The 26,208-nt window shown below is 37.5% G+C and overlaps 1 protein-coding gene across 2 annotated transcripts in view; it reads right to left on the bottom strand.

Annotated features, from left to right (window-relative positions):
• Window positions 1-3,017: 3,017 nt before the first annotated feature.
• Window positions 3,018-26,208, bottom strand: part of OSBPL11 (oxysterol binding protein like 11) — an 84,064-nt gene continuing 60,873 nt past the window's right edge. For both annotated transcript variants that reach the window (XM_029939473.1, XM_029939472.1), the window contains exons 11-13: window positions 17,857-18,039; window positions 8,489-8,642; window positions 3,018-4,727 (exon numbers count right to left, since the gene is read on the bottom strand). In XM_029939473.1, coding sequence (XP_029795333.1) covers window positions 4,662-4,727; window positions 8,489-8,642; window positions 17,857-18,039 — 403 coding nt within the window. In that variant the 3' untranslated portion in view covers window positions 3,018-4,661. The remainder of the gene's footprint in view (window positions 4,728-8,488; window positions 8,643-17,856; window positions 18,040-26,208) is intronic.

Genomic DNA, 26,208 nt, shown 5'->3' on the forward strand with positions numbered 1-26,208 from the left:
GGTGGGCTCTCCAAATATATCTGTAGGACTTTTATTCCTGGAGTTGTTCTCTCAAAAAGGATTTTTTTTTCATATCTTTTATTAATTGTTTTAATATAATTTATTGTCGAATTAGCTAACATATGGTGTACAGAGTGTGCTCTTGGTTTTGGGGGTAAATTCCCGTGATTCATCACTTACATACAACACCCAGTGCTCATCCCAACAAGTGCCCTCCTCAATGACCATCACCCATTTTCCCCTCTCCCCTGCACCCCCATCAACCCTCAGTTCGTTCTTTGTATTTAAGAGTCTCTTATGGGTTTGCCTCCCTGTTTGAAACTATTTCTTCCCCTTCCCTTCCCCCATGATCTTCTGTTAAGTTTCTCAAGTTCCACATTAGTGAAAACATGTCTGTCTTTCTCTGACTTATTTCACTTAGCATAATACCTTACACTTTCATCCACATTGTTGCAAATGGCAGGATTTCACTTTCTCATTGCCAAGTAGTATTCCTTTGTATGTATAAACCACATCTTCTTTATCGATTCATCAGTTGATAGACATTTGGGCTCTTGCCATGATCTAGCTTATTGTTGAAAGTGATGCTATAAACATTGGGGTACATGTGCTGCTATGAATCAGCACTCCTGTATCCTTTGGATAAATTCCTAGCAGTGCTATTGCTGGGTCATAGGGTAGCTCTATTTTTAATTTTTTGAGGAACCTCCATACTGTTAACAGAGTGGCTGCACCAGTTTGCATTCCCACCAACAGTGCAAGAGGTTTCCCATTTCTCCACATCCTTGCCAACATCTGTTGTCTCCTGAGTTTTTAATTTTAGCCACTCTGACCGGTATGAGGTGGTTTCTCAAGTGGTTTTGATTTGTATTTCCCTGTTGAAGAGGGACGTTGAGCATCTTTTGTCTGTTGGCCACCTGGATGTCTTCTTTGGAAAAGTGTCTATTTATGTCTTCTGCTGATTTCTTCACTGGATTATGTTTTTCAGATGTTGAGTTGGCTAAGTCCTTTATAGGTTTTGGATACTAACCCTTTATCCAATATGTCATCATTTGCAAATATCATCTCCCATTCTGTCGGTTGCCTTTTAGTTTTGTTGTTTCCTTTACAGTACAGAAGTTCCAAAAAAGATCTTTAATCTCTTGCCTAAAGGCATAAGCCTGACTGTCAATATCTAAGGAATGGGATAGGGGACGAGGCTGTGAGGTCTCCTACTTATGTAGACTTTAACTTGTTCCCCATTTTCAGTTTATCAACCTGTGTGTCTGAATTGAAAACCTCTCTGGTTCAATCTCTCCAGTCTTCTAGGACGGAACAAGGGTTAGTCACCTAGTTGCACTGTTTGGGGCTTCTTATGTAGATTTTGAGCCAAACTTCTTGCTTTAATTTTTTTCATTATCATTTTAAGTAACCTCTGCCCAATGTGGGGCTCGAACTCATGACCCCAAAATCAAGAGTTGCATGTTCTTCTGATTGAACCAGCCAGGCACCCCCCAAATCACTCATTTTCAACTCATTGATCAACTGCCTTCCAAAGAACCTAGGTACCATGATGCCTTTCTGGGGGCTGGAAAGACCAGTTAGCCTTGCCACAACAACTCATTCTCAGGAATTTAGGTTTTGGTTTCTTCCCTCATCTAAGCCTGTAAAGATCGGGATAGTATTTATCACATTGAAGTCTAACGCATCATCTGACCTCAAAGGAATACTTAACAGATGTTTGTTGAAGGTCTAGCTATGTGAACTGAAGTGGGCACTAAACTTTCTGAGCAATAATTTCTTCATTTGCAAAGTTGGAACAGCCATCCCTGACTTTGCAATTTCACAGTGTTACTGTAAATATCAATTAATGAAAACATGTGCTGAAGCTTTGTAACATGTAACAACTTCCTGTGCAGCTTGGTTTTTGGGCAAGGAGGGATTTTATGCCACTACAATACATATTTTATTGAAATTTTCATTTTCATGTATATGAACTTGTCTTTTATATTCCCATCTGGTAGAATTATCGTTTCTTCCCTCTCCCACTATGTCTGCTGAATCACCACTCAGCTTCTAGTCACTGGACTAACTTTAGGGAATCCCTCTCAAGTGTAGAATGTGGAGTGATCACACAAAATTGCCTTTCTCTGGGGGAGCACATTGACTAGAAGTTAGCCTTCATCTTAAGGCAATATTTTAAACAAAATTTCATGTTTATCTAATTAATTAATAAATCCTTTAAGAATTAATCTGTAGATGGAGTGCCTGGGTGGCTGAGTTAAGCATCTGACTTTGGCTCAGATCATGATCTCAGTTTGTGAGTTCGAGCCCCGTGTTGGGCTCTGTACTGACACTGCAGAACCAGCTTGGGATTCTCTCTCTCCCCTTCTCTTTGCCCCTTCCCTATTTGCTTGTTCTCTCTTTCTCTCAAAATAAATAAACTTAAAAAAATAAACAAATAAATAAATAAAACTTTGACCCTGAAGTAAAAGATACAAATCAATAGTAACTGCTGCAAATATTCATTTCTCTGGCCAGTTATCAACATGAAGATAAAAAATAAAACAGAAAAGACCTCTAGCTCTTGTCTGGTAGATAAGCTGCAGTGAAAAGTCAAGATGGAGACAGGGTAAGATAATTACCCCAAATTAGTACTATTATGTCACTCTTGTCAAAGAATCAACCCAATATTATGAGGAGATTTTAGTTACTTATAAATGTATTTTTTCTTAAGAATTTTTAAAATTTCATTAATTCTTAAAATGGCTTAGTAATTGAAAGAAAGAAATAAGTATTCAAATGTTTCAAAGAATAAAACAAAATCTTCAGTTTAATTTTACATTCTTGCTCTTTTTCCAGGCTACTTAAACATTTCAATTTTTAAAAATTCTTATTGAATATACTTCTTTATCTCTCTAAGAGATTCCTGAAGATAAGTATTTACAGAAAAACTCAATGTCCCTCTCAAATGAGTAGCAGGCTCACTCTAAAGACAAACCTTCTACTTCTCTCCATTCATAAAACAGACAAAGGCATTATTGTTCTCTAGTTTTATTATTTTTCAATCTTCCCAACACATGAACTATAACTCATTTTGAAAATTTTCAGTGCATTTCACAGCAAAAATGAACAAGGGAATCATTAAAATGGTTGTACATAAACCAGTTATTTTCTTATAATTTACAATTTGTTGAAAAAATTATTGTTTTGCTGTTTTCATCCTATTAACCCCTTCAATAATACACAATTTATCAGAGCACAAAGCTTAAACTTCTTATGATGATGCAAGAGACACAGCCACCTACAACGGCTGAGGACTGACAGGTGTATGTTACACACTGATTGGAAGACCACGTCAGAAGAAACAGAGTAAGGCACCACTCTTGGAAAATTAAGGTAGCTTGCAGTAACAAGTGTTGAGCACAAGTAGGTGCTCAATAAATACTTGAATGAATGATGAAAGCCATAATCAGCACTATTCTTTTAATTGCCAGCAATTCTTCAACCTCAGTAAAATACTTATTAAAAAAAAGAGAGACTTGTACCTGAATACAACTTCCTGATATCTTTGTTCCTAATATCTTTTTATTTCATATTCTTTCTTCAGCATCTGAGTTTCCTTGAAAAGAAAAGAAAACCATACCATACATGCACTCAGCCACAAATATAACTTCTGCATTACTGACAGATATGAATAGCTGTTTTAAATTTGAATGAACAGAGGTAAGATGAAGCATACTTATTCAGAGGGAGAGCACATAATACTGGATATTAATGTACAAGAGAAAAAAAGGTAAGGAAAAAACAAAGTAAGAGTTTTATTTTTTAAATGTTTGCTTTGTTCTTTAATGCCTCAGTTCTTGAGAAAGGCCAAAATCTCATCATATTGACATGAACACATTTAAAAAAAACTGTCTCTCAAGTGTAGTATTTAATAAAACTAGGTATTGAAAAATCTTCTGAAATTTTTCAAGTCAATGTTGTTTTCAAGTATATTAAAATGCTCAGAAGAAAAAATTCTCCATGGTTATAATTCTAATCAATTTATAAATATACTTTTTTAAAAGAGAGTTCCAACAGAGGTGGATAATGGAGAAGTTCCTCAGACACAGGCACACAGTCTCTTTGAAGGAACAGAATGCCTTGTTACTACGACCTGGTTGGTTTTTTTAACACTGATTTCAGGCACAATGGCTGAATCCACTTCTGGGTCCTTGTCCTCTTCCTCTTGGATGTTTGTAAGAGTAGTGAATACTTCAGTTACTGACAGAAAGCAAAGCACAAACTCTGAAAGAGACTTCACTCTTTACTATAAAGAAATCAAAATCACTGAGTTCTCACTCTTTTGTGTATCTGCTGCCCCCATGCAAATATAGGGGATTTGAACTTAACTTTCAGAGCAGGAGCCGGATAAAAGATGAATCATCTAATAATTCATGTGAAAGGTTTTCAGATGATATTGCTTGTATCACATGACCAGGTTGGTGAGAGGCCCGTCGTGTGTCTTCAACACTTTGGTCTCGCTGCAGTTCTGCGGTGCCCTAACAGGGACATTCAGATTTAGCTAGATACAGTCTGTGCAATCAGGAAGCAGGTCACTCAGTGCAATGACTCCATTCTGGGAGGGTTTAGGGTAAACAGAGAAGAAGTTCATTTGGTCGAGTCTCAGATAGTGTGTATCACTCTGCTGGTTGTGTTGCTGGAATTGTTTTCCAAAGGGGTTTATGATAAACCCAGCCATCTCCCTGAAACAAGTAGAAAAATAAATTAAAGGACGATTCCTCTAAGATCTTCACATCAGTAACCAAAACTAGAAACTACATCTTCTTTGAGGTAGAATTCTACTCTCACATTTAAAAACAAGGGTTTTTGTGATGGGAAAAAAAAATCTCTGTGCTTAAGACATCAAATAATGTCTACAGTTCAGCTAGGTTCTCCGGGGGCAACTAGTTGACGCTGCATCATCACTTTATTTGCAGAAGTCATCTGTAGCAATTCTGCCCATTTTGCCAAGACACTGCAGACTTAGCCTCACCCACAGAGTGACAGGCAGCAGGTGGAGCATGAAGAAATGGTCATCAAGCTACTAGCCGTTCTCCACCTCAACTGGCATCCCTAGTATCTGAGTATTATTTTCTAGTTCGTTCCCAACTCTGCTCCCATTAGTTTACCCTGGCTCCTGTGAATAGGATACTGCGAGGAGCAAAGTTAGAGTCAGAGAATGAACTACAACTAGAGAAGACCAAGGAAAAGAAACATATGAAGCCACATACCAGGGTACAGGACTTGACACAGTTGAGGTCAGGGTAGCTAAGAGCAGAGTCCAGTGTTTATGGGATTAGACAAAGTAAGCCAGATCTGAGGGGCACCTGGGTGGCCTAGTGGGTTAAGCGTTTGGCTTTGGCTCAGGTCATGATCTCACAGTTCATGGGTTTAAGCCCCGCATCGGGCTCTGTGCTGACAGCTCAGAGCATGGAGCCTGCTTCAGATTCTGTTTCCCTCACTCTCTGCCCCTCCCCTGCTTGAGCACTCTCTCTCTCAAAAAATAAACATTAAAAAAAATTTTTTTAAGGTCAGATCTGAACCTGTTCTTAACCCCAGAGCTCCTTCAATTTATTTATATTAAAATATAATATATATGTACATGTGCGTGTGCATATATATATATATATATATATATATATATATCCTGTCTTATTCCAAAATGACTTAAGGCAAGCAATTACTTGGTTCCTAGTGACAAGAACTCACTTTCTCCTTGACTGAATTTTATTAAATGACAAACTCTTTTTTTTAAATTAATTTAAAGCTTATTTATTTTTGAGACAAAGACAGAGAGAGTGAGTGGGGGAGGGGTAAGAGAGCGGGAGAGAGAGAATGTCAGGCAGGCTCTGCACTGTCAGCATAGAGTCCGATGTGGGGCTTGAACTCACAAATCATGAGATCATGATCTGAGCCAAAACCAAGAGTTGGATGCTTAACCAACTGAGCTACCCAGTCTCCTCCACCTTTTTTCATAGTGTTCACCTATTTATTTTGAGACAGACAGCAGGCATGCACAAATGGGGGAGGGGCAGAGAGAGGGAGAGAGAGAATCCCAAGTAGGCTCTGCACTGTCAGAGAAGCAGGGCTCAATCCCACGAACTATGAGATCATGACCTGAGCCAAAATCAAGACATGGATGCTTAACCAACTGAGCCACCCAGGCACCCCAGCTCCTTGATTGAATTTTAGTCAGACTCCTTTGAGCTCTCTTCTTGACTAGGCCTCATCTATGGCCTATTAAGCACAGTTTTAGCAAATAATCTTGATAAGCCAGTTTACCAAGAACTCCCCCTACTCCAAACCCTGATTTCTAAACTCCTCTTCTTCCACCCTTGATCTCTAATCAAGTTCCTCCACCTCAACCCCATCCTTGATATCCAACCGAGATTATCTTTTCCACCCACTCCCTCACATTGCCACTTGTCCCTGTACTCATAGTTAAGTACAATCCCTCTTCTCTATTACAATAGTCCTGAATGAAGTTTTCCTTGACATTTTTAGTGTCAGAATAATTTTTCTTTAATAACAGCAACCATTAGGTTGTTTATATTAAATCACCTGGTTGATAATTCTCAACTCTATAATACTGTTCTCTGAAAAAGATGTAACCCAACCATATCCCAGAATGCTAGATTGACAGTGGCTCTTAATAATATCTGTCCAAGAACACACGAGAAGTAGCAACTTTACATGTCATGTTAATAGCGAGAATTAGGGGTGCCTACCTTTTAAAATCTCATTAATTGTATCTTACTTTTTTAAGATTTTAAAGAAATATCTACACCAAACACGGGGTTTGAAATCGTGCTGGGACAAGAGTTGCATGCTCTACCAACTAAGCGGGTCAGGTGCCTTTGTATCTTGCAGCCATTACAGTTCCCTGCTCTCAGCCCCCAGAGTTCACTTTTAATGAATTAGAGAGCTCTTCCCTTAGGAATTCTCCTCCTAGAATCTGTTCCTGATATCTTGGCTTTATTAATGAGTTTGAAATGAAAACAAAACAACAACAACAACAACAAGAAAAATAAAACCAAGGTTATCAAGACTATAGGTTTGAATAATAATTACAAAGTATTTTTTCATATAAAAGGGTAGATATGTAAAGTACTTTCTCTTCATTATTCCTATCCATGAAAATGGCCAGTATTTATAAGAGACACCCAATGATTAGAAAAATGAAAGTAATGAAGCAACTATAATAAACAAACTTATAATAAATTTAATAAACAAAAAAATAAATGGACTTTTAAGGCTAATAACCATAAAAAATCAAGATCAAATCACTTTTTCCAAATTCCTTCCTGATGAACCAATATTAAAATTCAGAGGGCTTCTTTAGACTTGGCTACAGACAAGAAAACTTTCTTTTTCTTTTTCCTTTTAAGTAAACTCTCTACCCAACATGGGACTTGAACTAACAACCCCAAGATCAAAAGCCAGATGCTCTTCCCACTAAGTCATCAGGCACCCCTGACCAGAAAATTTTTTAATTAAAAAAAAATGTTAATTTTGGGGGGCGGGGAGGGCAGAGAGAAAGAGAGAATAGAATCTGAAGCAGGCCCCAGGTTCTGAGCTGTCAGCACAGAGGGCAATGTGGGGCTCAAACTCACAAACAGTGAGATCATGACTTGAGCTGAAATCAGACACCTAACTGACTGCACGACCCAGGTGCCCTCAGAAAATTTTTCTTGATATCAGCTCTGGTTCGCAATTATTCACCTTACTCTGAGTTCTCCCAAAAACTAATAAACCAAACCAAACCAAAGTCTTTAAATTTAGATAAGACTCTAGCAATTATTTAGTCCAGTTGCAAAATCAGTGCACAAAGTCTTCTACTAAGCCATCTAGGACTAGTGGTGCATTATTATAAAATGTACTCCCTCCTATTCTAACTGGATATTTTTAAAGTAAAAAATTTCTTTTTATGTTAAGCTCAAAATTTCTGGTCGTTTAGACCTACCTCAGGACTGCTATTCAAACTGATAAAAAAATTTGTATATGATAAAGCATACACATATCCAAAGGTTACAACAAATGATGGTCCCAATTTTTGAATTTCTAGGCTGAACACTTCACACTATTCTTTTATCCTTAAATGTTGCAAAGATTCTAGTCACTGCACTAGCCTTTGTGTAGCCAATTAAGTTTCTCATGTCTCTCTTTAAAATGTAGTCTCTGGAAGTGAACAGAAAATTTCATTGTAGTTTGAAAGGCAATAAATTGTAAATTGCCTATTCTATTATTGTGACTGGAGGTTATGTTAGCATTTTCGTTTGTGGCCAACTTAATCCCAAAATCTATTTCATCTGAACTGCTGGTAAACTATTTTATTTTGTCAAGTTGTGAAAAGTTCCATGAAAAAGCTGGACTATTTTTAGAAATAAAGATGTATAAGTGGTAACAATTTAAGAAAGCCTAGTAAACTACAGTTCTCACTAAGTACATAACGAGTACGACAAACCTCTTTAATAAAATATTTGGTTTTCCATGGTGTGCCTGTTTCAGTACGATGCCTTTCTTCAGTCCTCTGGCGTTCTTCCAGGGTACGTTTGTGCTCTGTGGCTTTATCAATTTCAGATTCCCTCAGAGAGTCTGTCACATTTTTCCACAATCGCCTATAATTTGAAAAACCACACATTTTACAAGCATTTTTTTACAAGCATTTTTTAGAAAAAGGTAATTAAACAGAACCTATACAGTTGAAATTAACAGTAATTTTTAAAACTATATTTTCTCAATCAGATCCATAATTTCATGCTTACGAGTTACAAGAACACTGACAAAAATGTTCCTGCTCCTGCTTTCTCTTTTTAATCTGTATTTTTTCAAGTTATAAAAATTAAATATATATACATATTTTTAATGTTTATTTATCATTGAGAGACAGAGCATGAGCATGGGAGGGGCAGAGAAAAAGGGGGAGACACAGAATCTGAAGCAGGTTCCAGGCTCCGAGCTGTCAGCACAGAGTCTGATGTGGGGCTCAAACCCACAAACTGTGAGATTATGACCTGAGCTGAAGTTGGACACTCAACTTACTGAGCCACCCAGGAACCCTAAAATATTTTTATCTTTAAGAAACTTAGGAAATAATAAGCAAAAAGGTAAATAAATTTTTTAACAGCTGAAAGGTAAGAGAGACTACTTCTGCTTCTGGACATGATGAAATAATGGGGACCAGATTTACCTTCCTGGCTTTAATCAAGTAGGAAACCAGATGAAATATATTGAGACAACAGTTTATAGATACTGAACAAAAGGCAGCACAGGACAGTGATCCCTGAGAACAGGGAAATAAAATGAGAGGGGTCCAATGGGTACTCCAGCTCACTGCCTAGAGTTTATAGGCACAGCAAAGACAGGAGAGCTTGACAAAGTCCTAGCAAAAGAAAGCTGCAAGACAATTCTTTGGGGGAAAGAACAGTTTGTCCAACAAATGGTGCTGGGACAACTAGATATCTATCAGCAAAAAGAGGGCTGCAGACCCCTATCTCATAATACAACTTTTACAAAAAACTTGAGAAAAATCTTTTTTTAAAGTTAGTTAGTTAGTTAGTTAGTTTGTTTAGAGATAGTGTGCAAATAGGGGGAGGGGAAGAGAGACCAGGAGAGAGAATCCCAAGCAGGCTCCACACTGTCAGCATGGGGCCCCATGCAGGCTTGAACTCACGAACCATGAGATCATGACCTGAGCTAAAATCAAGAGTTGGACGCTTAACTGACTGAGCCACCCAGGTGCCACAACAGGAGGATATCTAAAGTCTTTGGATTGGGCTAAGATTCTTAGATGTAGTACCAAAACCACAATCCATAAAAGAAAACACTGACAATCTTATCTCAGAAAAATAAAACCCTTTATACTGAACAAAAACCCCACTAAATTAAAAAATAAGCAACAAAGAGAAAATATCTGCAAAACACATATCTAATAAAAGATTTGAATCCAGAATTCACAAAGAACTCCTACAACCCAGTAGGAAGACAATTACACATCTCACCAAAGAAGATATGCAAATGGTTAATTAATTAGCATATCCAAGTATGTTCAACATTAGTCACTTGGAATATGTGAATTAAAATCATAGTAAGACACTATCTCACACCAACTAGAATGGGTATAAGGCAGGCAGTAACAAATGTTGATGTGGATGTGAACTGGAACATTTATTTTATTTTATTATTTTTTTAAATTTTTATGTCTTTTATTTATTTTTGAGAGACAGAGAGAGACAGTGCGAGCAGGGGAGGGTCAGAGGGAGAGGGAGACACAGAATCTGAAGCAGGCTCCAGGCTCTGAGCTAGCTGTCAGCACAGAGCCCGACGCGGGGCTCGAACCCACGAACCGTGAGATCATGACCTGAGCCGAAGCCGGCCGCTTAACCGACTGAGCCACCCAGGCGCCCCTGAACTGGAACATTTATAGATTGCTAGCAGGAATGTAAAAGGAGGCAACCATCTTGGAAATCAGTTTGGCAATATCCTGAAAAGTCAAATGTAAAACTTCCAGACAACCCAGCAATTCCACTTTCAGATATTTACCCAGAGAAATGAAAACTTATCCACCCATATGTTCATAGTAGTATTAGTCATCATAGTCCAAAACTGGCAATGTCCAATTGGGGAATGGACAGGCAAAATGTGGTTCCATATAATGGAATACTATTCAGGAATATAAAAAAATGAACTGATACATGCCATATCATGGATGAACCTCAAAAACATTATGTTAAATGAAAGAAGCCAGGCACAAGGTATCACATATTGTATGATTCCATTCATCTGAGGTGCTTAGAAAAGGCAAATTTATAGAGACAGAAAGTAGGTTCCCTGAGACGGGGGATACAAATGGACATTACCTGTAAATGGGCATGAGCGACCTTACGGGAGGATGAAGACTGTGAAACTGATTCATGGCAATGACTACACTGCTCAGGAAAGTGGCTAAAAATCACTGAATTATACACTTGAAACAAGTGGATTTTGTAATATGTAAAAATGCATCTCGATAAAGTTTTTTAAAAGTTTATTTATTTTGAGAGAGAGGGAGAGAAAGAGAAGGAGGGGTGGAGGGGTGGAGGTAGGGAGAGAGAGAGAGAGAGAGAGAAAGAAAACGTGCAGGGGAGGGGCAGAGAGTGAGGGAGAAAGAGAATCCACAGCAGGCTCTGCACTGTCAGCATAGAGCCAGATCAGGGCTCGGAACCCATAAGCCATGAGATCATGACCTAAGCTGATATCAAGAGTCAGATGCTTCACAGACTGAGCCACCCAGGTGCTCCTTGATAAAGCTTTTAAAGAGGCACTTTTAGTACTGAAGTAGAATTCAGAGCAAGAACTATCATCACAGATAAAGAAGATTATTTCATAATGATCAAGGGTTACTACATCAAGAGGACATACAATCCCAAATGTGTATGCCCTTAATACAGAGCTTCAAATAACATGAAGTAAAGACTTAAAGAACTACAAAGAGGAATATTCAATTAAATTGGTAATTTCAATAACTGATCTCAGTTATTGATCTCAACTGAGTAAGTACACAGAAAATTAGTAATGACAGAATACTAGAAAAATACTATCAACCCACTTGAGCTAATTGATATTTACTGATTACTTCCACCTAACATCAAAAAAATATACACTCTTGTTAAGTGCACATGAAATGTTTACCAAGATAATGCACTCAGGGTCATAAAAGAAATCTCAATAAATTTGAAGGACTGAAACCATACAAAGTATATCCTTTGGCCAAAATTAAACTAAATTAAAAATGAATAATGGGAAGATACAAGGAAATTTTCCAAATATTTGGAAATTAAATAATGCATTACTAAATAACCTCATGAGGGGCACCTGGATGGCTCAGTTGGTTAAGTACCCCATCTTGGCTCAGGTCAAGCTCTGAATCAGGCTCTGTGCTGATAGCTTAGAGCCTGGAGGCTGCTTTGGATTTTTTCTGTGTTTCCCTCTCTCTCTGCTCCTCCCCCATTCACCCTCTACATTCCGTTCTCTCTCTCAAAAACAACATAAAAAAATTTAAATAACTTCATGAGTCACAAGGGAAATTAGAAATATATATCAAGAGTTCAAAAGTTGTGAGATATAGATAAAGCAGACTTAGAAATATATTAAACATACATATTAGGAAAAAAGGAAAACCAATGGTTTAATCAGGGGTCAGATTACTATGGTTGACTGACCATTTTTGTGAATAAATTTTTATTGTAACATAGTGATATCCATCCTTTCACTGTCTGTAGATGCTTTCATGCTACAGTGGCAGAGTTGACTAGTTGTGGTAAGACTATCTGGCCCATTAGGCCTAATAGAAAAGTGTACTGACCCCTAACCTAAGCTTCCCTCTAAGAAATGAGAAAAAGGAAGAGCAAATGATGCACTAAGTAAGCAGAAAAGAGGAAATAAAAACTAGCAGAAATCAATGAAGAAAACAGAAATATAGACAAAAACCAATGCAACCAAAAATGAGTAAAATTAATAAATCTTTAATCACATTGATTAGGAAAAGAAAATATTACCAACATAAAGAATGAAAGTGGGGACATCGCTATAGATCCTACACACATTAAACAAAAACTAAGGAAATATTATAACTATATGCCAATAAATTTGACAAATTAAACGAATTAATTCCTTGAAAGATATACAAACTGACAAAGTTCACTCAAGAAGACAACCTAAATATCAATAAAAAGATATTGAATTTGTAGTTAAAAACTTTTCTCCAAAAAAAAACCCAACAGACCAATCAATATCCCCCATGAATGTAGATATAAAAAATCCTTAATAAAATTTTAGCAAAGAGAATCCAACAGTATCTCTTAAACATCTACTTTAGGGGGCCTGGGTGGCTCAGTAGGTTAAGCATCCAACTCTTGATTTCAGCTCAGGTCATGATCTCACAGTTTGTGAGATTGAGACCCATGTCAGGCTCTGTGTTGACAGAGTGGAACCTGCTTGGGATTCTCGGTCCCTCTTTCTCTGCCCCTGCCCCCTCAAAATAAATATATAAACATTTTTAAAAATCTGCTTTGATAATAGCTGTTTCTACATTTAGTCTGTTGTTTCAGTTAAAGTATATAAAGAAAATCTGGCCTCACACTGATACATAGTTGGAAAAGAGAATAAGACTTTTTAAATTTTTATTTTTTGAAGTATTCTGACAGACATAGCGAGCGAGCAGGGAGGGGCAGAGACAGAGGAAGAGAGAAAATCCCAGGCAGGCTCCGCACTGACAGTATGGAGCCTGATGTGGGGCTCAAAGCCATGAACCATGAGACCATGACCTGTGCTGAAACCAAGAACCAGACACTTAACCGACTGAGCCACCCCGGTACCCCAAAGAGAGTATCTTAACATATTCTTCAAGTAATTCAATTCTTTGGTACTGTATCAAATTCAGTAGGTGGTAGTTTTTTTTAAAGGTTGCCTGCAATGTAGAAACCGAAAAACACCAGGGAATTTCTTATACTCTGCTACATGGATTATGACAGCATTTTTTAAATGGATCTTGAATGGCATCTTGAATGATTTTGTAATATCATGCACTGTTTGCTTGAAAAATGACCTTTCAGATGTGACATTTTTTTTATGTAACATATAAACAATCACATCCATTACTATCACCACAAATTTCACTGGAAAACCTTTTACTTGGGAAGCTTTCACATTCAGGTGGCAGATATAAGTTCTCCAAAGCTTAAGCTTAAAAGTTTTTCCAGTTTGAGATACAACTGATGGGGCACCTGGGTGGCTGTCGGTTAAGCATCTGACTTCGGATCAGGTCATGATCTCATGGTTTGTGGGTTTGAGCCCCGCGTCGTGCTCTGTGCTGACAGCTCAGAGCCTGGAGCCTGCTTCAGATTCTGTGTCTCCCTCTCTCTCTGACCCTCCCCTGCTCGTGGTTTTTGTCTCAAAAATAAATAAAAAACAAAATAAGAAGAGATACAACTGATATACAACACTGTTATGTAAGTACCCAAGGTGTATGGCATAATAACTTGACTTACAAATACTGTGAAATGACTACCACAGTGAGTTTAGTTTGCCATCCATCATTTCATATAACTACAAAATAAAAAACTTTTGCCCCTTGTGATTAGAGTTCCTAGAATCCACTCTTATGACAACTTTCAAGTATACCACAGAGCTATGTTAACTGCAGTTCTCATATTATACATTATATCTGCAGTACTTATTTATCGTAGAGTTGGAAGCTTGTACCCTTTGACCATCCTCACCCAGTTCTTCCACTCCCCACCCTCCAACTCTGGTAAGCACAAATTAGTGCTATTTTCCATGAGGTTTTCATTTGCCTGGATTGCACACATAAAATTTTTTTTAATGTTTATTCATTGAGAGACAGAGACACAGAGAGAGAGAGTGTGTGTGTGAGTGGGGGAGGGGCAGAGAGAGGAGAGACAGAATCCGAAGCAGGCTCTAGGTTCTGAGCTGTCAGCACAGAGTTCAATGCGGGGCTCGAACTCACGAACTGTGAGATCATGACTTGAGCTGAAGTTGGATGCTTAACCAACTGAGCCAGCCATGTGCCCCTAGATTGCACATATAAATGATATACAGTATTTGTCTTTTTCTGACTTATTTCACTTAGCATAATACCCTCAAGGTCCATCCATGTTGTTACAAATGACAGGATTTCCTTCTTTTTTTATCGTTGAATAAAATTCCACTGTGTACATATATGAAAACTTCTTAATCTTTTGTTAAATATTTTTTTTAGTAATCTCTGCCCTCAACATGGGGCTCAAACTCAACCCTGAGATCAAGAGTTGCATGTTCCTACAACTCAGCCAGCCTGGCGCCCCTATATACTGCAACTTCTTTATACATTCATCTGGTGATGGACACTTAGGTTGTTTCTTCCTATCTATCTATCTATCTTCCTAATGCCTTCACCTTTTTATTATTTTATTTTTTCATCATGGTAAGTGTACTCTTTAATCCCCATCTTTTATTTCTCCAACCCTTCCCCCTTCCTCCCTCTGGTAACCATCGGTTTGTTTTCTATAAGTAAGAGTATTTCTTGGTTTGTCTTTTTTTCCCTTTGCTCATTTGTGTTTTAAATTCCACACATGAGTGAAATCATATGGTATTTGTTTTTCTCTAACTTACTTTGCTTAGCATTATACTCTCCAGCTCCATCCATGTCACTGCAAATGGCAAAATTTCATTCTTTTTTATGGCTGAATAATATTCCACCGTGTATACATAATGAAATCTTCTTTATCCGTTCATCTACTGATGGACATTTGAGCTGTTTCCATAGTTTGGCTATTGTAAATAATACTGCTATAAATATAGGGAAGCATGTATCCCTTTGAAGTAGTGTTTCTGTATTTTGGGGGTAAATACCACATGGTGCAATTACTGGATCACAGAGTAGTTCTATTTTTAATTTTTAAAGGAAACTCTGTACTGTTTTCCATGTGACAGCACCAGTTTGCATTCTCACCAACTGTGTACATGGGTTCCTTTTTTCCCTACATCCCTGCTAACACTTGCTCTATCAGTCCTTTATACATTTTGAATACTACCCCTTTATTGGATATGTCACTTGCAAATTTCTTCTACCACTTCAGTAGGCTGCCTTACAATTTTATTGTTTCCTTCACTGTGCAGAAGCTTTTCATTTTGATGTAGTCCCAATAGTTTATTTTTGCTTTTACTTCCCTTGCCTCAGGAGACACATCTATGAAAATGCTGCTATGGCTGATGTCAGAGATATTACTGCCTGTGCTCTCGTCAAGTATTTTTATGGTTTCAGGTCTCACTGTTAGGTCTTTAATCCATATGCTGTTTCCATTTAAATTTTTTATTAGCAAAAAAATACTGTCAATTGTTTTCCTTGAAGTGCCATGTTCATATCGTTCATTTATAAGAAAAATGTCTGCTCAATACTGAAATTAGAACAGTCATGGTTTGCCAATCATTCTTTTAAATAGAAATTGTTTTATGAAAATAGCAAGTAGCTCCGCTTGTAACTCAAACAACTGCACAAGTGCTTTTCCTCCAGATAACTACCGTACTTTGGTGTCTACAACAGTGCTGTATGCATACTCCTAATTTGTCATGTGGAATATTAAAAAGATGGATCCTCAATGATACAGATTTAATAAAACTAACAATCTATACTGCTTTTTCAAGGACTTTTTTTTAAACCTGGCATCCTAAAAAAAAAGCAAGTACATGGGCAGTGAAGAACACAATGAGCACCTATACAGTTTTGGGCCACTGCCTTGATTACTGCTGAGGCCCAGCAGCGCCCCCACTACTGCTCATGCATCGCCAATCCAAGTGCCACCAGAATGAAAGAGGCAAATAGCATCTTGGCATTATTATAAAAATAAAATTGAACTTGCAAATCCTGTAAAAAAAAAAAACCTTAAGGTCCACTGGGGGTCCACAGACCAAACCTAAGAACCTCTCCTTTTGAATCACAATACTGTACATCTAAAACTAATTTCACACTGTGTATGAACACATGTTAACTGTACTAAAATTAAAATAAAAAGAACCTCTCCTTTAGGATAAATTCCAAAGTAAAAAATTTCCCCAATCATTACTGTTTTATTTCTTACTGCAATCTGAGTCTTTGGTTAATGGGTATTTAATTCCTTTACACATACAGTGATAAATGGTTTAGTTCTATTTACATGGTCTTAATTAAGATGTTTAATGCTTCCTTGTATTTCCCTTTATCTTTTTTTAATTGATACAGGAATACTTCCACTGGATATATAATTCAAATGGTTCAAAAGGGGATTGTGTCAAGGGTAAGTCTCTTTCCTGTCCTACATCTCAGTACTCCTCTCCAGAAGCAACCACTATAAACACATGCAGGGAACTTCACCTAATTCACACACACACATACACACACACACACACACACACACACACACACACACACACATCCATTTTATTTACTTCTAAAGGCCTATGACATATGTTGCCAAAATACTCTCCAGGAGGGCCGGGGGATGTTTATCTTCTAACCAGCAGTATGAAAATGCCTATTTCCTCACTTTTTCTCAAGTGAGGCATTATTAAAAAAAAAATTTTTTTTAATGTTTGTTTATTTTTGAGAGAGAGAGACAGAGTGCGAGCAGGGGAGGGGCTGAGAGCGAGAAAGACACAGAATCTGAAGCAGGCTCCACAGGATCTGAGCTGTCAGCACAGAGCCTGACTCAGGGCTTGAACTCATGAACCACAAGAACATGACCTGAGCTGAAGTCAGATGCTTAATCAACTGAGCCACCCAGGCACTCCAAGAGGTACTGTTTTAAAAACTAGTTTGTCTTATTGTTTAATTTATATTTCCTTGAATTCTAATTATACTGAATAGTTTTTCATTTTTTTAATGTTTATTTCTGAGAGAGAGAGAAAGAGGGCAAGAGGGAGGGAGACAGAGGATCTGAAGCACAGAGCTTTGGTACAGAGTCCAATGTGGGGCTCAAACTTACAAACCATGAGATCATGACCTGAGCCAAAGTCAGATGCTTAACCAACTGAGCCACCCAGGTGCCCCAAGTTTTCATTTTCTTAGTGGGCATTTTTTTCCTACTTTTGTGAACTGCCTCTTTATGTCCTTTGCCCATTTTTCTTCCTGTTACTAATTTATAAACATTTTTTGATAAGGAGAGTAATCTTTCGACTATTAAATATTGTAATAGTTTTGCCCAACTTACAAATGCAAACTGGTGAAGTGAATTGCCTAAGGCTGCAAATCAGTTAAAAGGCATAGGTTAAGATTCAGAGCTTCTGATTCTTTATTAGATGGATGTGAGGATGACATACCTGGATTCAAATGGATCTTGCTTCTCCAGAGGTCTTACTCTTTTCTTTGTTACTGCCAATTTAGTTAAATCCACATACTTTGTCTCTCCATTGCTATAAGTGAACTCCAGAACACTATTCCATTCGCCTTGCACTCTGCATATCACAGTATTGGTGATGTTGTGCTTTACTTCACCTGTAACCCTAGAAGCAAGTAAGAAATAAAGATAAACTCTAATAAGTGAAACTAGGATTGTTTCTTAGAATTCTGAAACCTATAAATGTACCTTCTGAATTCTCTCTCTCTAAATTGGTTATATAGCTCACTTCAGATCATCAGTGCCAAAGTCAGACTCTATAGATCCCATGACAGCTTACTAGATAATTTTTTCAAATAGTATCAACTTTAATCTTTTTTTTTTTAGTTTGTTTATTTATTTTGAGAGAGACAGAGTGAGCAGAAGAGGGGCTATAGATATAGAAGGATAGAGAGAATCACAAGCAGGCTCTGTGCTGTCAGCACGAAATGTGAGCTCATGACGTGAGCCCATACCAGGAGTCCGATGCTTAACTGAGTCACCCAAGTCCCCTCAACTTTAATCTTTTGAAAGAATACCACGAATTAAACTAGAGACTAAGTTACCTGAATGATCACAAAGTGTGATCTTTAAATGTTTGATACAAACAAAACTACTATAATATTAAAACTAAATAGAAATATAAAAATATTAATATTTTAATTATAGTTTTAAAAGTTACATTACAATTTAACATTTTTTAAAAACTAGTCCTATTTACTTAAAAGTTTAGGGGTGCCTAGGTAGCCCAGTCAGTTAAGCATCTGACTCTGGCTTAGGTCATGATCTTGCGGTTTATGAGTTCGAGCCCTGAGTTGGGCTCTGTGCTGAAAGCTCAGAGCCTGAAGCCTGCTTTGAATTCTGTGTCTCCCTCTCACTCTGTCCCTCCCCTGTTCACACTCTGTCTCTTCTCTCTCAAAAAAATAAATATGCATTAAAAAAAAAAGTGTGGGGTCCCTATATTTGAAGTTCTGGATATATTGATTTTGTGTAAAATCACATAAGCCTAATTTTAACTTAAATATAGAAATCAGCTAAACCAGTAAGAGGCAGAAAAATAGAAAAAGTAAACATTTTAATATTCTCTTGCCAAAATAGAAAAATTAAAAGAGTACCAGTATACAAAAATTATCATCATCAACACAGAACACAGAGAGAACTCAAGCACTACTGTTGTTAAAAGTTTAATGAAGAGTTATCTGGCTATTGTATCACAGACAGGATGCAGTTCAAATGAAGATAGGAATAAACAGGTCTAATTATTTTTAATGAAGTATTTTGTGTTCACAGTAGGACACAAGAAACAACAGGGCCAGGTAAGACAGAGGTTCAGAATTTAGAGAACAGTGGACAAATGTTAGGGTCTAATCAGTGCACCAGTGATTGTGGTTTATCTGGATTCAAAAGGCAATCCAAAGGACCAAGGCCCAGAACAGGAACCCTAAGTAGTACCTGTCAGGTATAAGCCAAGGACCTAAGAACCAGAAGGACGCAGCAGAATTTAGGGAGCCCATAGTTTTCAAACAGGTTAAGTTAATTAAAGGTCTGCAAACTCAGAACTCAAAGCAGAGATTTGGGGGCCAATAAGCAAATGATCTATGAACTAGATTTTGGAGATTAAGGTAAGAGAGGTTTAGAAACCAAGAGCAAACCAAACATCCAAAATTAAAAGTTAGGCATACCTATAGCGCACTGGACACAAAGAACACCAGGACTACAAGTCTGCTTGATTACAGCAGAGGTGGGAACTCAGTTATATTTCTAAGTATAGTAAAACTTTGGTTTGGGGCATAATTTGTTCCAGAAACATGCTTGTAATCCAAAGCATTTGTATATCAAGGCAAATTTCCCCATAAGAAATAATGGAAACTCAGATGATTCGTTCCACAACCCAAAAATATTCATATAAAAATGATTACAATACTGTAATACAAAATAATTACAAAATACAAAATATATAGAAAAATAAACACATTGCCCTGCACTTACCTTTGAAAAACCTTTGTGGCTGGTGTGAGGGAGATAAGAGAGAGGAGGGTTATTGCGTAGGACGCCTTCCACTATCACTAAGGGAATCATTGCTATCTATTGGCTCAATGGAATCTTTTTTCTGCATCAAGACCATTTTATACGCTCACACGGATGTTGACTATAGTATAGTATTAATAAACTCTTGCCATTTACTGTATTTAATGCAACTGGCCATAAGGCAGCAGAGGACAGGGTCTATATCTGCAGGCAGCCTGACCTAGAATGAAGAAAAGCACTCCTAAGCTTACTCTTGTATGGGAAAGTAAAGGACTGTCCATAGGTGCTTTGAAGTGACCAAAAATATACTAGTGCCAGTTGTGGGCACCTTCCAACATTCTGAACAATTGCTGATTTCTGCCAAACACCGTGGCCTGAGACTGAGCGCCCAAGCATGGGACATGATCACCCACAATTCACAGCAAGAGACCCATTGGCTCAGTTGTGATCATGTGACATTCAGCATCACGTACTACTCGTATTGCAAGACATCATTCGTTTATCAACTTAAAATTTATTAGAAATGCTTGCTCGTCTTGCAGAACACTCAGAGAACAAGTTACTCGCAATCCAAGGTTTCACTGTATATAAACTTAGATAATTCTGCTCCTAAGGGCTTCTTGCCTGACTGAATATTTCTTGTGCTATCCATGTTTCTTCTCTGATCCCACTTGCCAACATTGTTCCCTTTTTTGGAAATTTGTTTCCAACCAAACAGTATATGAGGAGATAACACAAAACATTATCTCTTCCCTTCTCCATCCACATATACCCAGAACGATATATATGTTTTAAAATTTATTTATTTATTTTGAAGGGGGTGGGAGGACAAGTGAGGGAGGGGCAGAGAAAGGAGAGGGGCTGTCACCCCCAACACTGTCACTGTCAGTGCAGAGCCCAACATGGGGCTCAAACTCACAAACCATGAGATCATTAAGAGACTGAGTCACCCAACCACCCTCAGAACTATATTCTGACAACTGAGGGACCATAATCTGTTCCTCAGTTAATCTTGTACTAGCATTATCTCTCAAGTTATCATTATCTACCTCACATGCCTTTCCACTCGACAAATAGCAAATGCTAGATCCCTGCTCATGCATGCTAGGGTCTTGTCACTTGCTGCAGCTGTACAGCAAGAGCAGCATGAAGAGAACTGGAGCAGGGAACTAGAATCATACACACTAGTGGATTTTATGGAAACGAATTGGGCCATTTCCATTCCTTTGGAAGAGGAATATGCAAAAGCAACAAAGGAGGAAGAAGGGCCTTGTCTTATTCTGCTTATAATAATTCTTCATAACAGCCTAATGCAGGGTTGGCAAACTCTTCTGTAAAGGACTAGCAAGTAAATATCAGGATTTGCGGGCCAGACTTAGTCACAACTACTAAACTCTGTCACTGTCGTATGAAAGCAACCAGAGACAATAAGTAAATGACTATCTAAATATATAAAGCATGTAGATCTAGATCTTGTATCAACCAATAACATAGAATATGGTCCTTACGATACTAAGCAAAGAGCTACATCTTAAGTTATTATCACTCATCTTTAAAGGGAGGATGATTGGTAACTGATAAGGCATTTGTTCTCTCACTTTCTAAAAACATGACAAGTTAGCCTTTTAAGTGGTCTAGACTCTAGCTCCGACAGCTATTTGGAATACCCAAAAATCACTGGATATATTAACTTGGTTTCATATAGAAAGTTTTTATTGATTGCAGTGCCGGGCTGGCTCAGTTGGTGGAGCATGCGACTCCTGATTTCAGCATTGTGAATTCGAGCCCCATAATGGGTACAGAGATTACTTAAAAACAAAAAAATCTTAAAAAATAAAAATAAGAAAATTTTTATTGATTGAAAATTAAGACTTTAGTTTTGGGTTTTATTGATATATATCTGAAATGCTCACATGAAGGATAATTACATTTTATGCAGAACTACTGAAGAAGACACTATTAGGTTCCTAAATGCTACTATATAAGGATACCTGCAACACATCCCTTTAAAATTTAATACCAGGAAAATAGTTTGCCTCTCTCGAAAAAATGATAGGCTTCCTTTATCAGACAAAGAGATGTATGTCGAGCATCATGTTTCTTTTTTTACTTTAACATATGAGTCAGAATTAAATTTTATTTTCAGGAGTGCCTGGGTGTCTCAGTTGGTTAAGCATCTGACTCTTGATCTCGGCTTCGGTAATGATCTCATGGTACGTGGGCTCGAGCCCCACACCTGTGCTGTCAGCACAGGGCCTGCCTGGGATAAATAAGTAAGTAAACTATAAACATTTTTTTTTTACTTTCAGGTATAGTAATTATCTAATCTCCCTTCTACTGCAATAATTATTATAATAACAGACTGCTTTTAACTATTATATATGACATTTTCCCTAAAAGCTTTACAAATGGTTTCCAAAGATAGGGTGCTGGATTCTAATACTACACTGAAAACTTCTTGAAGGCAGAGATGGTCTTTCTTTCTATTCTGTATCTCCTGTATGCAGAAAAGTATGTCACTTAGCAGACAGCCCACATAATCTTAATATCATACTAGCAGATAGACAGATAGGTAGAATGGTATGTCTATTATCTATATTGATAATTCTGACCTTGCTTTAGGATGATTTATACAATCATCATCACCCTAAAGTGAGTGTGGAAAATTTGATTAGGAGATAGCCATGGTGTGACGAATAGTTAAGCAGTCTCCCCTGGCTGCATCGGAGAGAGTTGTGGAAAATGAGGGAGTAAGGGAAGACAAGTGGAAGATAATATATTTATATCAAATGCAGGCAGCAGATAATGTGTCTGCTCTGATAGCAGATAGCAGTAAACAACTAGGCTGTGTAAAGAGGAAGGCAAGAAAGAAAGCCTTCATTATAATATTTTATCAACAATAGGTTTGTTTCCAATAGGAATCTTTTAAATGAGAAATTAGGTGACCCACCAGTCTTGAGAGAGATCAGAATGGACACAATAAGGAAACTTCAGAGTCAGCTAGAAGTATCCATCAAGAATTATGGACAGAGTGTATATATGCATGTAAAGTAGAGAAGAGACTATGTTAGAGAAAAGGGCAGTACTTCCAAGCGGCAGAAAAATCAAATGAGTGTGGCACTGCAGACAGGTAAAGAGTGTGAAGGGGGAAAAGAAGCCAATTTAAATAAGAATTGAAACAAACAAGAGAGCAAATATGATGACTCATCATTAACAAAAATGAAATCGTTAGGGAGGGGTCTTCAAAAAGTCAAAATATGAGAGCCAGGTATCAAAAGCCAGTAAGTCTTTTTAAATGCTATTAGATGCCTTCTCTAGGAATCTAGCTGCCAAGGTGGAGGAAGCCCCAAGTCACGCAGAAAGGCCACATGCGGAACCTCTGAATGACAGCCCCAGCTGTGCACCTGGCAACAGCCTGGTCAACAGCCAAATCTATTGCCTCCCACCTGAGTGAGCTACCTTGGATATCTAGCTGGATCAAGCCCTCAGACGGCTGAAGCCACAAGCAACATCCAACTGCAACAACATGAAAGACACTATGTGAGAATCACCCAGTTGAACCTAGTCAGCCCACAAAACTGTCAATGATAATAATAAATTGCTGTTTTAAGCCTTATAGAGAAATTTATTACAGGCAGTAAATAATTAGGATTTCATCCAAAGCTATCTTAGATGCCTCCTGATCCCTCTACATCCTGTTAGTTACTCCTTGAAGGGTCACCTCTGGATGTCTAACCAGCCTCCTTTCTTCTAATTTCTCTTTACTCCCCTTACCCTCCAGTCCATTCTTCACCTGCCACCAGACAAGTCGTTTTAAAAATAAAATTTTAATATATATCACTTCCAGAAACAAAATTACTTATAATGTATTCTTGTCAAAAATGCATAACCTGAACCTAAAAGCAAACAAACAAAAAAACCAAATTGGGAAGCATTCTATAAAACTGGCCTATATTCTGCAAAAATATTGTAAGAGACAAAGAAGGCTAAGGAAATATTCCAGAAGACTAAAAGGACATAACAATGACATGAATACATGATGTATGTCAGGAGAAAAAATATTGCTGATTATTGGGAAAATTGGCAAAATTTAATATGGACTGTATATATCAGATAATAGTATATATATCACAGCTGTTCTGTGATTATAGGAAAGAATTTCCTTTTTCTTAGGAAATTCAGACTAAGATATTTTAACACATGTCAGGAGATCTTTAACTCTCAAAAGTTTCAGGAATAATAATAATAGGTATATAAAGAGATAGAGAAAAGGAGTTGGATAAAGCTAATGAAGCAAAATGCCAGCAACTAGGCCAAGGATATATGAGAGTTTGTACAACTCTTCTGTAGGTTTGAAATGATTTCAAAATAAAAGATAAAAATAATTAAATAGCATGCTTATTTACCACTTCCATGCTTAAAAGTCTCCCCACTGCCTTCAGAATAAGAATCAGATTTGTCAGCAAAATAATATACTGTATTCCTATACCAAAGTTAAGAGATATATTTAAATGGCAAGGATTGAACAGGACTATAAATAGACATACTTAATTTGAAACTAAAAAAAATATATATGACCTGGGTTGGATTTTTATAGTTTAGATCCAAATTCCAATACAACTTTCTGTGTGTGTTGGTGTTTACAAGCTTCAGTATCCCCTGACGGGCTGATTCCCACTACCCTAGTGGCTGGTACTAACGTTAAAATATCTGCTGATTTACTCCTGCCTGGGGCTCTAGTATTTCATGTCAATTACTATCAACTATCTGTCACTGAGTAGAACATACTAACACTGAAACTACTTTCTTAGTTTTTCATGTCATTAAGAATGAATGTTAAAGAAATAAAGATCTCGATCTTGGATCAACCAATAACATAGAATATGGTCCTTTACATACTAAGCAAATGAGAAAAATGAAGACAACCTGCAATAGCTATTTTCAAACTTCTGTCGCATTATCCTAGAGAGGAAAGGGGACAGCAACTGGGTGAAGCTCTAAAAAAATCAGACCTCAGAGTTCATATCTAAAAAGTTAGCCAGTAATACACTAACGGATCACTGGGAATAGGTACAATTTGATAGGGTGGACTAGATTCTATCTCCAAGGAGAGAGAAACTCAAGCTTAATCATATTTCCAAAGAAAAATGCACAAATATTTACAGATCACTATGTACACAGCACTGTACAGAGGCCCAAAATAGTAATAGTTCTGTCAAAAAGCTTACAGCCATGTTGGGGAAATGAGACCAATCAATCAAGAGAATAAGTTTGTGTATAAATAATAGGTTTTTGCTTTTTGTTTTTGTTTTTATTTTAAAAATATTTTCAGGGGTGCCTGGGTGGCTCAGTTAATCATCTGACTTTGGCCCAGGTCATGATCTCGCAGACTGTGAGTTCAAGCCCCTCATCGAGTTCTGTGCTGACAGCTCAGAGCCTGGAGCCTGCTTCAGAATCTGTGTCCCTCTCTCTGGCCCTCCCCTGCTCATGCTCTGTCTCTCTCAAAAATAAACATTAAAAAATTCTTTTAATGTTTTTACAGGTAATATGAGTCCTGCAGGATTTCAAGTAACACAGACACAGGTGTCCATGAATACATGCACATATATGCACATGCACACACATATGCATATACATATATACTCTCAGAACGAAGCCCCAGGGACCAGAAATAGTTTGCAAAAAAGACAGCTAAAATTGTTCCATGTCTCCTTATCCGGAAAATAATACTTATGAAACAAAAAATGAGAAAAAAATGGCATGCCATTAAGAAATACATCAGTATCACTGACAATAAACAGTGCTGGCTTTGGAAGATTTATCACCGCAGTTGCTTTCCCCTAAGCATTCTACTCAAGTATCTACACCAAGGAATGCTTTCACCAAGGCAAGAATGTTATAGGGACATCCATTTCAGCTCTCACTTCATATAAATCAGAGGAATCTGAATGGACCACTTTTGTCATGCACTGTGAGTTCTGTGCTAATAACAACGTACCAACACAGACTGAACAAACCACTCATCAGGCACGTTGCAAAGGGATATATGCACCTGGTAAACGTTGGTCTAGTGACATTACTATGATGAGAGAAATAAGTAGAAGTGCATATAGCAAAGTGTTAGCCATATTAATACCCTCTCTCTAAGGGTAATAGGTGACCATTCTGACAATATCTAGTGGTGATGTTTGGGTAATGTGTGTGTGTGTGTGTGTGTGTGTGTGTGTGTGTGTGTTTTAATTCTCTGATTTTAGTGTTTTGAAATATT

Source organism: Suricata suricatta, chromosome 5 (genome assembly GCF_006229205.1).
Source record: "Suricata suricatta isolate VVHF042 chromosome 5, meerkat_22Aug2017_6uvM2_HiC, whole genome shotgun sequence".
Lineage (NCBI taxonomy): Eukaryota > Metazoa > Chordata > Mammalia > Carnivora > Herpestidae > Suricata > Suricata suricatta.